Source organism: Pseudopipra pipra, chromosome Z (assembly GCF_036250125.1).
Source record: "Pseudopipra pipra isolate bDixPip1 chromosome Z, bDixPip1.hap1, whole genome shotgun sequence".
Classification (NCBI taxonomy): Eukaryota; Metazoa; Chordata; class Aves; order Passeriformes; family Pipridae; genus Pseudopipra; species Pseudopipra pipra.
Window position 1 is genome coordinate 33,295,072 of NC_087581.1, and position 16,156 is coordinate 33,311,227.

At 42.2% G+C, this 16,156-nt stretch overlaps 1 protein-coding gene across 3 annotated transcripts in view; it reads left to right on the forward strand.

Moving 5' to 3' along the window:
• Positions 1-11,112, forward strand: part of ADAMTSL1 (ADAMTS like 1) — a 399,489-nt gene extending 388,377 nt beyond the window's left edge. For 2 of the 3 annotated variants that reach the window (XM_064642564.1, XM_064642568.1), the window contains one exon: positions 116-11,112. In XM_064642564.1, coding sequence (XP_064498634.1) covers positions 116-222 — 107 coding nt within the window. In that variant the 3' untranslated portion in view covers positions 223-11,112. The remainder of the gene's footprint in view (positions 1-115) is intronic. The other variant, XM_064642566.1, reaches the window with a different exon arrangement.
• Positions 11,113-16,156: the final 5,044 nt, after the last annotated feature.

Here is a 16,156-nt window from a genome sequence, read left to right on the forward strand (position 1 = left end):
ATGAGCTCCCAGCACAAGGGTCCTCCTCTTGGCCACCCAGGGAAATGTCCTCAGGTAAGAAATCCTTCTTTCCTTGTTTCATCACCATTTCTTCTTTTTGTTTCCCCTTTGGCAGTGGAGTGCAGAGACACTACAAGGTACTGTGAGAAAGTGAAGCAGCTCAAACTCTGCCAGCTCACCCAGTTTAAGTCACGTTGCTGTGGGACTTGTGGAAAATCTTGAAGACAGACAAAATGAAAATGGAGGAACAAGGGGATCACAGCTTTGCTTCACTGAGGCAAGGGCTTTTGCAGAAAATACAATTGGAATGGAAATATCTTTTTCATTTTATTTATTTCCCTTTAAAAAAAAAAAAGAACACCTTTTACCAAATCATTGTTGTAAAGGGTCTTGAAAAGTTTTCTCTTTTATGAATCTGGGAGACAGAATGCAGCAAAACATGGTCATGAAGGTAGACCATAAAGAGTCAGAGGACCAATGCCACCAGAAATGGGTGTGAGAGGAGTGGAGCTTCCCCATAATCCATGTACATGTCTGGGGGATACACCAAGAGACAGGCGAGGAAGAGGACGAGAGTGAAAACCTAGCATCACATTACAGAATCACAGAATCACAAAGGTTGGTAGAAACCTTCAGGATCACCTGGTCTAACCATCAACCCAACACCACCATAATCATCCCTAAACCATATCCCCAAGTGCCACATCCAGACACCTCTTGAGCACTTACAGAGATGGTGACTCCACGACCGCCCTGGGCAACTTAATCTAATGCCTAGCCACTCTTTCAGTGATTTTTTTTTCTTTCTAATATCTAATCTGAACCTCCCCTGGCACAGCTTGAGGGCATTTCCTCTCATATTTTCATTTGGAACATGACAGAAGACACCAATCCCCACCGCACCAGAACCTTCTTTCAAATATTATAGAGAGTAATGACATACTCCTTAAGCCTCCTCTTCTCCCAGCTGAACAACCCCAGCTCCCTCAGCTGCTCCTTATAGGATGTGTTTTCTAGACCTTTCACTGGTTTTGTAGCCCTTTTGTAGACTCGCTCCAGCACTTCAGTGTCTTTTCTGTAGTGAGGGGCCCAAAACTGAACAGAGGATTCAAGGTGCAGTCTCACCAGCAGCAAGTACAGCAGTACAATCATTTCCATGGTCCTGCTGGCCACACTATTCTTGATACAGGCCAAGATGTCATTGGCCTTCTTGGCCACTTGGGCATTGCTGACTCATGTTCATGCTGCTGATCAGCCCTATCAAAGTCCTTTTCTGCTGAACATCTCTCAAGCCACTCTTCCCCAAGCCTGTAGCATTGTTACATTGGGTTGTTGTGGCTCAAGGGCAGGACCCAGCACTTTGCTTTATTGAACCTCATGCAGTTGTCATGCAGACACCAATCAAGTCTGTCAAGACCCCTCTGCAGAGTCTTCCTTCCCTCCAGCAGACCAACACTCCCACCTAACTTGGTGTCATCTGCAAACTGACTGAGGATGCACTCAATCCCCTCAGTTTGACAGGTCATAGTGTGGTGGAGAAAAAAAAAAGGCTAAACTAAGCTGCATTATACGGATACTTCATCTGTCTTAGACTACCTTGAGAACACAAGCATATGATTCTGTTTTATAAACTTATTTGTTACATCCAAGATTGTAACCCTTCTTTTAAATTTCTAAACCACTCTCTCCTTCTCACATCAGGCCTGGAAATTATTTCAGTGGGACATCCTTGTGATCTTCCAGGATCTGGTGTCTGGGGAAGTTGAACAATGGTCTGTAATATAAGTGGATCTAAAAGACACCTGAAAATGTTTCCAGTTTGAGTTTGTGAGGGAGAATTGGGGATTGAAGGGTTGTCCTCAGCACAGAGGTGAGGTGATGATGTTAATTATTATCCAGACAAAGGAGAGAAAGTATGATCTCCTTGACAGGCTGTAGTACAAACCTGCAAATACTGTTCCCTAGTCAGCACAGGCAGGAAAGATGGAAACTGTCTGTGGTAATGGGAGGTACTTTGCATACTGCATCCTACTAAGACTTATTTAGAAAAGAGAGGAGTACCAGTTCCCAGAGTTCAGATGTTTTCAGTCCTGGGCTTTTGGAAAGGAACTTGAAAAAGTGGTTTTTCCTAACCTGCTAACACACAAAATTTCCCTCTTCTGACAGCCAAGCCTTTTGGACATGTAGTAGAAAATAGCTTGATTCTGATTTCTCATGGCTGTTCCCAGTCAGTAGAAACAGAATGGATTTAGCATCAGCCCCAGAGGAGTAATGCAAATAATTTTTAACAAACTTGCTCTTCTCCAACTGCCTCTCACAACAAAACAAGTGTTATAAAGCCACAGATATTTAAGTCCATGTATAACACCCTGAAGATACAATCTAAAAAGTGGGACTCAAACATCACACCCACAGCATGATTTTGCATGCAGGCTGTGAATAATGCTCCATGCTTTAAGTTCCTGTGCATTGTCTGCTCTTCTTGGAATAGGGCCCTAAAATTAGAGGAAATCTGCAAAATAGTGGGTTGAGAATTGTGGAGCTTTAAAGAACTACCTGGATATTGAGTTTTGGTTCAAGACCTCTAAATTAAAGAGAATGGTGGTGCCTCTCCTGTAACCCCTGGTGGTGCTAGTGTGTTGTGGTATGCTAATGAAATGCTGTTCAAATTCTGCCATGCTGCAACTTTAATGACATGTGGCTTTTTCAGCAAAACTGGGAGTCCATTTTTGAGGTCAGTGCCAGGTTCATGACATTAAGCTGTCTCAAACTGGCTTATTTCAAAACACAGCTGGCAGTGAATGCTCTTAGTACAAATGGGTTTTCAAGAGTGTTGTTAAGCATCAGTGTAACTTCTTATTTAAAAAAGAATAATTCTTTTCTATGTATATATATGTGTATCTTTTCTGATATTTATTAGGATTTCTTGTATAAAAAGTGCAATAGTAATAATTGTACAGATAAAACTATATTGCCATTTTTTTTATATCTCCCCAGAATTTTGTTCCTCTAAAATCAACAGTAATAGTGTATTTCTCTTAGTTTTAATAGCACTTGCATTTATAGTTGGGGATCTGCTTCACTGTGCACAGAGTGCTTTATAAACTATGACGTGAGGAAGGGATGATGTTTTTAACTTGTGAAATGGTAGTTATGCATGGAATGGAGGACAATTCCTTAATAACATAATAATAACAATGATGATGATGATGACAATGTGATGGAAATTTCTGGTACATTAGTTAACACAAAGCAAAGTATTTGGGAAAGTATTTTCTTTTGTTTAAAAGCAAAACATGTTAAGGCGATCACATGTTCCATAGTATCTGTGTAACTGTGCACAGGATAAACATGAAGGATCTGATCTGGAGTGGCCACTGTGTTGATTTAATTTCATGTCTGTCTTCTGAATCGTGACTTGGCAACATTTCAGTAAGATAAGGATTGCTGGATATTTTAGGAATCTCTAAAGAGAAAACAGAACAGCAAACCTGTACAAGTAATGCAGGTTACTTATTTAACTACTACTGTCTGATGTGTTGGTTTTTTACCTTAAAAACAAAAGCCAAATTAGCAAAGCTGTTGGAGTTCTCTGTCCTTATTCCATATTATAATAGCAGCACACATCTGTTACACAAAGTACACATAAAGTGCCTGCCTTGGGGAAAGAGCATGTCTTAACTCATTTTTAAAGGTCTCCAGCCATTAAGATTCTGCACCCTTTCTTGGAGATATGTTTTAATTCTTCATTTGCCTTGCTTTATTCTTTTTCACTAATGTCTTGCCTCTGTTGCTTTTGCAGAAGTATAAAGCCATTGTTGCTGCTGGTCCAAGGATCATGAATATCAATAAAAGTATACTCCTTTTTTCTATACAGCAGTGCTTCAAGACATCTTATAACTCTCCTCAGCAACCCACAGGTTGAAGAAACACCTGTGAATTCAATTTTTCCTTACAGGTTTCTGCTGCCTTCAGTAATGGAGCTGCCAGCTACCTGATGCGCCTAAAGCATCAGATGTATACATTGAAGAAATCCTAGTAATGGTCAGAATTACAAGGGGAAAGAAGAAAAAAAGTTGATAAAACAAAAACATTTTTTCTTAACAAAGACAAAATTGAGTTTTGAAAACTAAGCTGGTTCTTGCTCTTGCCCTTTTCAAACAAACAATATATCTCTTCTAAAAGGGAAAAGTGATTTTGCTCTGATTTACTGACAGTTTCCCTTGTGTGATATTCCTGCATATATTTTTTTTAGATACCTAAACTGCAGGTAAATAACACCTCACACATACACTAACTCAAACAGACAACCAAGTCAAAGATCAGACCTAAGACTTCCAAGCAACAGTACTGAAGGCAATGGGAATTTCATCATTCATTTTGAGTAAAACAAGTATAGAACCTGGCACTGATGTAAAATGAACAGCAGGCTGGCTTAGGTTTCCAATAGAATAATTATTCTCTTTTATGCATATGGCTTTAGTTACTAGTCAAGTCAAAAAGCCTTCAAAACCTTCAAAGGAAGCTTCCAGTTTTGTTTTCCCTACTAATTTTCCTCACAAAAGAAAAACAGTTCTGGAAAAAACCAGAAAAATATAGCACTGAAAGTTTCCCCACAGAAGACCTACTCCTGACCCCTGTTATGTGGCAACTAAACTAGTCCAGGCATCTGCATCTGCATGCATGATCTTAAAACAATAGAAGCCATAGGCAGAGATTTCCAAAGTAACCTTTAGCTGGAAATTTTCTTCCTGCTATCTGGCTGCAGTCATATGGACTGCAGTTGAAGCTTTTTGACTTTTAAGTTACTCTTCTTCTTGCAAACTACCTTATCAAATAAAAGGCTAAAGATCACCTTGATATCTGTTTGGTGCTCAAACACCGATTCATTAATAAATTTGGTTATTCTGTATTGGCATAAGCTGACACCTCTGTAGAAGAAGGTGAACCAAAAGCTTACTCTTCTCCAGATTTTCAAGACTGTAAAAAACCAAAAGTTTTTAATGGCAACTTTCAGCAACTCACTGATCATTTTAGCTAGTAGTTGAGTGAATTGGCTTCATTTGTTCAGTTACGTATTTTTTAACAAATGCTTTCAAACTGTTTTTTGAATGTCACAGCATACCAGTGTATACAGTTGAGAAGCTCAAAACTGCTAATGCTAACTATGGCTCTGCATATCAGCTGCAGACCACATTTTGGGAATCATCAGTTTAACCATTCCCTTCATCCTCTTTTGTAAAGGTATATATATATTTATCAATAGTGTCATGCATTAACTCTCCACTTCTGTGGAAACTAAACCGAAGAACTTGTCAAATACTTGAGTTTGCACAAAACTGAGGGGGGAGAGGAAAATCAGACTTCCTTTCTCTACTGATCTCATACATTTCTCACACCAAAAGCATATTGGTTAATCATAGTTTCACCTACACTGCTTTTCATTGTCTCCACCCAACATCTCCCTTCCGGTCAATCAAAATCAAATCGAAAATCTGGTCAAGTACATAGTAATTTTAATAAATTTTTATGTAAAATTTTCACTAAGGCATTTCAATAATATGCAACCCAACATGCTATTTGTCCAGATTTATAAGCAGTAAAGCAACATATCAACACCTCCTCTTTTGATTGAAATACTTATTTCTATTCTCACCAGCTTTTTCACTTGTTCCTATTCTCAACTTCACATGTGAAGACATGAATACAACAATACATTTTATTCTTCATCTGTCCCTCTGAGAAGCAAATACTGTACTCAAAATCACCGTTCCTTCAGTGATCACTGATGAAGACCAAGACTGGAAAGTCCATGAAATCACAGACTCCAGCCCCTCTTTTTTGTCAGAATGATTACAAAACCTGGAACAGCCTCTACTGAGACATCCAGTGCACTTTCGGGGTGACTGAAGCAGCAAGGCTGAAAGTATGCAAGTGCCTTCGCATTAGAGAGTGTCATGGCAGGGTCTGTCTGGAAGAGTTTTTTCAAATAAAAATGAACTGACAAAACAGACCACAAAGTATCTCATGAAATGTATTTAAAACAGAATCAACAACAGTGGTTCCTCAGTGATCTGAGTTTGTACACTAGCTTGTGAAGGAACAAGATTCAGGATGGGAGCGGTTCTGGGCGTGGAGAAAGACATACAGCAATTGACAGGACTTTATTATATGGACTTTACTGTTATTATATGGTTTCATTGTATCCACACTACACAGTGCACAGCCTGGCCATGCCCGGGCTTGCCAGGAGTTTGCCTGCTCCCTGCTTCCCCTCTCCCCTCTCTGACAGGCTGAAGAAGCTGCAGAGAAGAGGCAGTTACCATTCGCCCTTTCCTTCCCCGGTTCCTCCCATGTTCCTCCCCCTTTGCCTGTGTCCCTACCCCGATTTGTTCCCCCGTTCGTCTGTCTCATGCTCCACCCTGTGTTCTAGCCCTTTCCCCGCCTGAACTCACAAACCCCCCTGCACATCTCAATAAAGCATTCCATTTGCACTTCTACCTGGTCTCTGGACCAGTCCATTTTGTGTCACGGCCCCATCCCCCCTTGGACCGTGGCACTAGCTTGTGCTCATATAGAGAAGGTTTTACATGGGGAGATACAAAGTTATGGCAGCAAAAAAATTACTTCTGAACAATAAAAAAATTGGAAAAAAAAGACATGAAACAATCAATCTTGTAAGTACTATTGCTACAGATGCTGATGGCAAAGTATATACCCTGTTAATGACATGGTAAGTAGCTGACAATATAAAGTAATAAGTGTGAAAGTTGAACTATTTGCAGCAAATATGATGAGCTATAACCCCAGTCAGATGTAATTCATTCTCACGAGAATGTTGCTAGTGCTTTTTGTTTTGTTTGTAGTGCAGGAAGGCCATTGGACATGCTTTGCCCTTCGTGCATACCAGCTTTACACCGGTGCCTGCCTTTGGCACTGTGACTGGTGAGTTCACATGTTGGGAGACCTAAACACACTTCTAGCACACAGAAACAGGACTGCATGGGAATGTCTTCAGTGCCCCTCTCTGAGTCTATAACAGTTATGCTGCCTCAGGCTGCTCTGAATTGCACGTGTTGATTGTCCATGAACTATGGCAGACGGGAAGGAGCAATACAGCACTGTGTCACATCCATTTCTCCTTGGCATCTCACTGTCCCAGTGACAAAAGCCTAGATCCACTCATTGCTCCTTCACTTGCTTACAAAGCTTCAAAAATGTCTGCTGATTTAATTACTAAATTTAAATATTAAAATTATTTCTCTCCAAGGAGAGATTTCATCCTACAATGCTTCTTCCACAGTCCCTTCAAAATGACTGCTGCTTTCAGCAAGAGCAGCAGCTCTTGAGAAAGACGGACATCATGTTTCTGAAGGCCAGATTCCTCTGAACAGAATTGTGGGTGTAGCTACTGCAGCATCGTCTTCAAACGCAGACAGCTAAAGCAACCCTGATATCACAAAATGCTCATCCTTCGCCAGAGGCAGGGTGCCTTACAGGGTGCTTCCACACTTGTCAAATACCCAGAAACTCAAATACCCAGGATACCAGGATAATTTTGGCTAAATCCTCGAGATTATAGGAAGGCTGCAGCACAGCAGGCAGGATGGCACCAACAAACTCTGCAGTTTAACAGGGCCCTCCTCTCTTGCAGGAGACTCCTCTCTGCAAGCAGAGCAAATGCTCTGCAACCAGGGAAGACCACAGAGACATCTCCGCTAGCTTGAGAAAGGGATAGGGTTTTTGAAACTCTGATAACTTGGGGGTTTAAGCCAAAACAATGAGCAAAGGGTCTGTTGCTTGATTGTGTTGCACTTCTCTGTCCATCTTGCTAACACACAGCATACCTCTTGGGGGAGTGAAAAAAGGGAATGTTGTTTAAGCCTTTAATAAGCCCTTTGCAAAGAGAAGTTTTATATTTGCATAGATACACAGAAAAGAATGCCATTGTATGTGGCTAAAAGGGAAAGGGACACCAGAGAGTCGCCCTCTGATTACATATAAATACTCTTTCTTTAAGCGGTTACAGGATGCGAACAATTCCATAGTAAGTGTGTAGTTACCCACACACGCTTTGGATGACATACACATGGGAAACTACTCACTACTGCTACCCTCTTTAATACTATAAGGGTCAATGGGAAAGCAGAAAATCATAAAACAAGCCAGAAGGATCACACCAGACAGGCTGTGAACAGCTTGCTCTCCAAGTAAGGAGGGAGGATGGATTCTTCTCTTAAGGCAGCTTAATGCTTGGGCTGAGGAGCTTTTGGGCTATATGGGAACTTCCTTCCAGCCTTTTCAACATAGTGCTTTTTTTTTAAAGCAGAAATTATTGGTTTAAATAAATAGCCAATAAGGTTAGTGGATGCTTGTTAAAACACTTTGCCTTCTGAAATGCTGTTCGAGTCAGTTTTCAAGTAATAGCATACAACCTAATGATTTTATTACCAAAAAAGAAAAATCTCAGTGTTAGCCCACTACATACAAATCACAGAAAATCAAATCCAGCTGTGCAGGGAGGATCCAACAGGCACTTTTTTTTTTTTTTTTTAGCAGAGAGCAAAGCAGAGCAGGGACCTGCTTGCCCAGCAAAGTAGTATGCCTGAGCCTGTGTGATGGCATTTGGAAGTGAACATGAGCCCTTTTACTGTTCTGGAGGCAGTTCATATTGACAAGCACAGCACTAGTGAGCTGGTGGAAACAGGGAACATAGAGCTGAACACACCATTGCCAATATTAGAGTTACTCTGCTGAATGCAGTCTAAAACATTCCTGGGACTGATGTGCAGTCAGATAGAGAAGGGAAAATCAGGTTCCTCCAAAGCAGTATTTCTCCCAAAAGCACAACTTATCAAACTACTGCTTCCAATGTGGGAAAGAGACAGACACTACTACACTAGGGGGAAGAGGGATTTTTAGTGGGATCAGCCAAAAGCAAAGTCTGCTCAGAAAATTCATTATGGAAGTTTCCCATCCCAGTGAAGCCAGACCGCAGTTCTCTGCACACCTCTTTCCAACTTAGATAATATGGATCCCTTTGGAACATCCTACCTGTGCCCCAGGAAAGGTCTTTTTTTTGTCTTGCAAAGAAAAGGTTTGGTTTTTCACATATTAAGTTCAGCTGCCTTCTGCTTCCTGAATACCATGCCCAAGACCTATATTGCTTCCCTCTGTGATATGACACCCTCAATCCTTGCTGAAGCATACCGCTTATCTTTCAACACTTTCTCCGTAGCTCGGAAACACTCTAGGTGCTGACAATTTGCTCTCCTTAGTAGTCTACAGTATTGGATGAAGCCCTTTTTAGAATTTGTAGTGGTATAATTTTCACAAATTTACTGCTTTTTCCTATTTCTAGACCATAAATATATAATATACTGATTTTTTTGACCTCTCACCTATTGCAAACTGCGAAGCTTCTCCAGATGGATTGCCTTCTGCAGATGTAAGGTACTGGGGCTGGCAGTCCTTGCAGGTACAGGTGGTTGTAAGGCTGATATCATACAAGTCAAAACTGAATGGATTAGTTATCTCTCCTATTATTCCAGATAACTTGGTTTCTTTCAGAGTTGTCTCATTTTGTTTCCCACTGAGAATAGGGGAATTCAGTAATTTTGCTCAGCCTTTTCACCGTCAGGACCTGCAGTGTTGCCTTCCTCCTGGGTAAGGAAACATTTGTAACTTTCTATTAGCTGCTACTCCTCTAAAATGTAGTTCAAACATCTTCTTTATTCAGCTTTTGTGCCTAAAACTTGTGAAATAGATTGTGCTTTGCCCTGGAGTTCAGTAGTGTTGGTTAGTTCTCCTCTTCTATGTTTTCAGGGATGCAGGTAGAAGCTATCCCTCCAAACAGTCTGTGCAGTGTACATACGTGGAACTGTTCCTGTGCACAGCTGACATTTATTGGCAATTGTCCTGGGTTAAAAAGGGTTTTCCCCTGGAGTTGGAAAGTGGTTAACTCCAGGGGGGTGGCGTTTCTTGATGTTGACCCAATCAGCGCCCCTGCAAAATTAAAACATATCGCACCAGACCGGAAAAGAAAGAAGAAGATGACGTAGCTAGAAGAGAGGCAGCTATGGTCTGAGACCACGAGGTGAGAGGGGCCAGGAGCTCCACTGGGGGCCAAGGCCCCTCAGCCCCCGGCTGGGGGCTGCAGGAGCCTGGAACAGTGTTAAACTGGGCCAAGTACTGTAGCTAAGAGCTGGGGGAAGTTTCCTTGCTGTGAGTCGCAGCCAGAGACACTGAAAGCAGCAGCAGAGCAGCACTAAACAGAGAACTGTGGCTGAGAGCCAAAAGAGATAACAAGCAGCAGAGATGGCATGGAACCAAGCTGAGAGACGCAGAGATGTCCTGCAAGGAGGGAGAACTGGCAACAGAGCAGAGAAAACTCAGCAGAAGCTGTTTTGGGGTAAGACTGAAATACTTTCCCAAAACCCCGAGACCTCCTAGAAAGGAGGGGTGGGCTTCCAAACTCTTAAGGAGTCCCAAAATGCAGCAGCAGCTAGAGAGAGAGAGAGAAGAGCTGAGAACTCGGAGTCGTCCTGAGAGCTGGACCAGGATGGAACGCGGGGGAAGTGGCCTTGCCTCCCCCTGCTGCCACGTTGACAGCTGAGACAAAGCAAAGGAGCTCCAGTAGAACGCCTGGGGCAAAGACTGAACTGGGAGCTGCCCTAAACATTCTGACTTGAGGGAACTTGACCCATCGAGGAAGGGACTTTCATGGGATGTCTTTCATTCTGTGATATGACCGTGGTGAAGCGAGTTTTGTCCCTGCTGGCAGTCCACGGGCGAGACCTTCTATTGGAGCTGAAGGGCCAAGGGGTGAGAGGAGACCCCTTGCATTGTAATGGAGAGAGAGAAAAAGATATTTTCTAGCTACAACAACTCCAGCTATGACTGCTGCTTTGAAGAGGAGAGACACTGCTGCTCTGAAAGTGGAAAGGATCTTTCCTTCTTCCCTTCTGAACTTTTATTGGAGGGAAAGGAGAGATTTGACCTAATGTAAATATATTGCTTTACCATAGGAGAGATAGTTAGAATTGTGTATATAATGTATTATAGTGTTTATTTGTGTAAGTAATAAACTGTAATATAATTCCCTTCCCTCCCCTACTGAGTTGTGTTATATCTGGAAAACCCTCTCACACTGAAACAGGTTGTGGGAGGGGGGCTTGGACTTGGAAATTGGATTTTTGAGGGTCTCAAACCACCACAGCAATGATCACAGTAGTCAATACCACTGTAGTAACTGGCTTTGACAGTAACATTTTTCATCTGTTATTGCTCTAGCACAATCCTCCTTGTTCTTTTTTTGCATGCTTCAAGGTACAACTCCACTGGATGCCTTTCTCAACCCTGCCAAGGACAAAGCCACCTTTGTTTCATCCTTTCCTTTTAGCTTTTGAAACTTCTTGATTGTAGCCTTTGTACTTCAGCCAATATTTAGGTATTCATGCTGATGCCTTTGAATTTTTAGGATTTTTAGCTTTTGTAGATTTTAATGTAGCTGTATAGTCTGTCACACTTTAGAATTGTAGTTAATGCTTACCAAACCCTATTCCCCCATTTCATATCAAATTTTCTAAATTCTTTAAGCTTGTTTAGGCTAAAGACTGTACTAAACACCTCCTGTTTAAGAATATTTTCACCCCAGGCCTGATCAACAAGATACCATCATAGTCAAAGCAACCTTCAAGCCTGGAACCTTGGAGAAGCTCCAAAGACAGTACATGCCATGAAGAAGAGGAAGAAAGGGGTCTTAGGACCTCCAACTCAATTTCAGGGGAGGTGTGCCTGAGGGGCAGACCTGGGAGTGGGTGGTTCTCGGATTGGACCATAAATTGTGGAACCTGTGGACACGGGGTGGACGTGCCTTTTCGTACTCCTTGTGCCAGAAGGCCTTCATTAAAGAGCTGTTCTGTATCTTATCTCTACTAAATTTGCCTGGATTTTTTTCTGCTCCCGATCTTTAGGCAACAATGCCATTATCCATTCTTCAAAAGTAGGATGTTGACTACAGCTAACTTCTCTCTCTCCACTGATTTGTTCACTGAGAAGTGTTTTCTTGTGCTGCATCATGAGTGCAAGGTCACAGAATCACAGAATGGTTAAAGTTAGAAGGGACCACAGTGGGTCTTCTTGTCCAACTTCCCTCTTCAAGCAGAGTTATCTTAGAGCACATGGCAGAAGATCACACCCAGATGGTTCTTGAATATCTCCAGTGAGGGAGACTCCACAACCTCTCTGGGTAATCTGTTCCAGTGCACAGTCACTCCCACAATAAGTTAGTTCTTCCTCATATTCAGGTAGAACTTTCTGTACATCAGTTTCTTCCCATTGTGTCTTGTTCTATTGCTTGACATCACCAAGAAGAGCCTGGTTTCATCCTCTTGACACGTTCCATTCAGATATTTACAGACATTGATGAAGCTCAGCCTTATCTTCTCAAGGCTGAACAGGCCCAGCTCTCTCAACCTTTCCTTAGAAGAGAAATGCTTCAGTCCCTTAATCACCTTTGGGACCCTCCACTGGACCTGCTCCAGAAGCTCCACATCTCCCTTGTCCTGAGGAGCCCAGAACTGGACACAGCACTCCAGATGTGGCCTCACTGGGGATGAGTAGAGGGGCAGGATCACCTCCCTTGACCTGCTGACAGTGCTCTTCCTAATGCATCCCAGGATACAATTGGCCACCTTGGCCACCAGGACACACTACTGGCTCATGGAGAGCTTGTTGTTCACAAGGACCTCCAGGTCCTTCTCCACAGAGCTGCTTCCCAGTATGTCAGCCTCGAACCTGTACCGGTACTTGGGGTTATTCCTCCCCAGGTTCAGGACCCTGCACTTCTCTTTGTTGAATTTCAGACAGGTCTCTGCCCATCCCTCCAACCTGTCAAGGGCTGCACAGCCCTCTGGGGTATCGGCCACTCCCCCGAGCTTTGTGTCATCAGTGAACTTGCTCAAATGGCATCTGCCCCTTCATCCAGGTCACTGATGAAGAAGTTAAACAATACAGGGCCCAGTGTAAAACCTTTGAGGGCACCACTAGTGAGAGGCCTCCAGCTAGACCCTGTACTACTGTTATGATGACCCTCTGGGATCTGCTATTCAGCCAGTTCTCAATCCACCTCACTGTCCACTCATCCAGGCCTCACTTCCTGAGTTTAGCTTTGAGGTTATTCTGAGACATAGTGTTGAATGCCATTCTGAAGTTGAGATAGACAGTATCCACTTCTCTCCCCTCATGCATCCGGGTAGTTGTTTCATCATAGAAGGCAATCAGGTTGGTCAAGCATGGTTTCCCTTTGGTGAATCATCAAGAAGGTGAATCCATCACCTTCTTGTCATCCATGTGGATAGGAAACTGACAGAGACAGGATTAAACAAACACTTCTTCCAAGGGAGATCAGACAGGACACAAAGGCTTTGCTTCAGGGTAACACCAAGTTAAAAGGCATTGAAAAACATGCTTGGGAAGTGGAGAAGTGGAGATGAACAACCACAGCCAGTCAAGTCACATCTGGGCTACGTGAGCCATGTGACTCTTCACTGATGTCTTCACCTAAGTCTGTAATTGTTCAACTGTATGGTGCACTGGTTCAGGAAAATTAAGTAAATGGGTCTTTACTAAAACACTAGTTTTAGTGTTGCCAGTAAGGTGGCAGTAAGGTAAGCCTTCTGATCTGGCCCATCATGCAGTCAGAGAGCAAAAAGGTTACCAAAAAGAGGGGAAACATAGGTTACCAAAAAGAGGGGAGAACGTAGTGAAATTGCAGCAGCCCAAGCTTTAATCAGCTTTAATTTCTGTGGAATCACACCTTTAATCACCCAAGTGAACTCTCTTTATTTTTAGTGTTATCGTATATTGGTTTTCCTAAGTTTTTAACACATATAGGTACAGGTCAGGAAAAAAAAAAATCCAGGCCTCTGTCTTATGCTGTGAAAGTGCTGGATTAAAACCGTTGTGTCTGCTTGATGCTGGTGTGACCTGTCCACTGTTAGGAAAATCAAGCTTCCCATTATTAATGTTCAAAATCCAGAATTACTAATGCTAAGTAGAATATTGCATTGCTATCCAGATTGATAAGACTATCTAATTTTCACCCAGCAAAAAAGATCCACAAACCTGTAATGAAGATGGATTTACACACTAGACTCTCCTTGCTCTGCATTCCCTGCCAGTCACATCAAAGAGCTGAAAGTAATTGAATCAAAAGAGACAGGAAAGAAAAAGTATTTTCCTGTTGAAGTTCAATATTAAAGAAATGAAGGTTCAAGAAGGCTGGTAAGAGGAGGAGCTGAAAAAGAAAAAAGCGCCAAACATACTCTAGCTCAATTACTTACTACGGGTGAGTGACTGTTTTACAGATTCATGAATTTCTGAAGGCTGTATAGAGTCATCAATGACTGCACAGTTTGGTCCTTTTGTATAATGTAGTCTGTAGAGGTTTGCCTAGTTGTTCCTGCTGCAAGCACATAACTTTTCATTGAACTAGAGCCTATGTTTAGAAAAGGCCTTTAGGGCTGACTCAAGGACTTTAAGTGAAGCAGACCCACTGTGCCTTTAGGGTATTGTTCCGGTTGCTTCCCACCCTCAGGGTTAAGCATTCATTTTTTCAGATGGAATATGTTTGGCTTTAACTTGCAAGCACCTATGGAAAATTTCTATCCCAACAGGTTTCAAGGCTTTTTCAAAGTTTTAAAATACATTTATATAGAAATTGTCTTCCACTTCCTCTTTAAATGCTGCTTTGGTGGTCAGACACAAGTCTTTCACAGAATCATAGAATCATATATAAATAGAGTTGGAAGGGACCCAAAAGAATCATCAAGCACACAATAGCTCTAGCTAGGACTCTAACTAGATACTTAGAAAACAGCGAGAGCTGCCAGGAGTAAGGGAGAGGAGGATTTAGGAAAGTGGAATGCTCTTAGAAGTCGGAAAGTTTCATAGAGCTAATGGAACACTTGAAAGCCTACAGAAAGCACTTTGGACAGAGAAATTAAGAGTTCTGGTGAGAAGCTTAATACTGGCCCTATCCAAAAGATAGTATCACTCTAGCTGCTGGCTGAACTGTAGCAACACATGACAATTTCAACCCTTTGACATTTCTGGTAACTGTCCAGCATCCTGCAGTGAAGAGCTTTTACTGAAAAGGTTCCCTTGCAAGGTGTCAGCCTAGGGTGGTATCTTTGGCAGGAAAACCTCCCATCTGATAGCTTAGTTCTGGACAACACAGTGACACAATTATTGAAGATGCAATATTCAGTAATATTTATCCAGCAATTGTAGCTTTTGTATGTGTCTTTGATGGGAGTACTGAAAAAGGCTGAAATCTCAGACTTATTGTAACAGGGACAGTTCAGAGGATACTGCAGCTGAAACCATAACACCATTGAAAGCTCAGCAAAAACTGATATTTATTACCAAGAGGTAACCAACAAAACAAACAAACCCAAAAGAGAGGAAGGAGGAGGAAAATAAGCCCTTGGTACGACTCCCCCAGTTACCCAGGTGTTGCTTATAAAGTTATGTTACCGACTCAGAACACCTAGAATTACCCATAGCAGAAGCTGCATTCCCGGAGAGTCAGCAGGCTCACAAAATAGCAGGCATCCCCACGAAAGGCAACGTTGTCCTTGATGTGAAGCTTGCTGCCAACCTCCAACAAGAGCTAACTTCTTTTATACAATTAACTGAGTGACATCTACCTGGGCTGGTGTGGCCAGCACCGACCCGCTAGAGGCCCTCAGTCCCACTCCCTGGTTATGCAAGTGGGATCTCTTCTGCACACGCGTGAGTAACTCAGGATTCCCCTTGCACATGTGTGTTATACCTCAGGGGTCTTTTCTAAGTAAGTCTAGGGGTTTTACTTCATCTCCCTCTTCTTTGCTTTGCCTTTCAAGTGCCCTTGAAAGGCAATTAATCAATCAGAAGAGAGCAATTAATTTGAGTTTATGCAAGATACTTATTTCAAGGACAAAGTTCCTGTTTATCAGTGCTTGTTTTCTCATAACTTGGCAGGAAAAATAGAAACTCACAGGTGGCTGGGCCAAACACAGACCAAAAGTATCAGTGTTTAATTAAGCCCTGATACACTTATCCAGCAATGACTTTTAAGTGTGACTTCAGAGCATGTAATTTACCTGTTCTG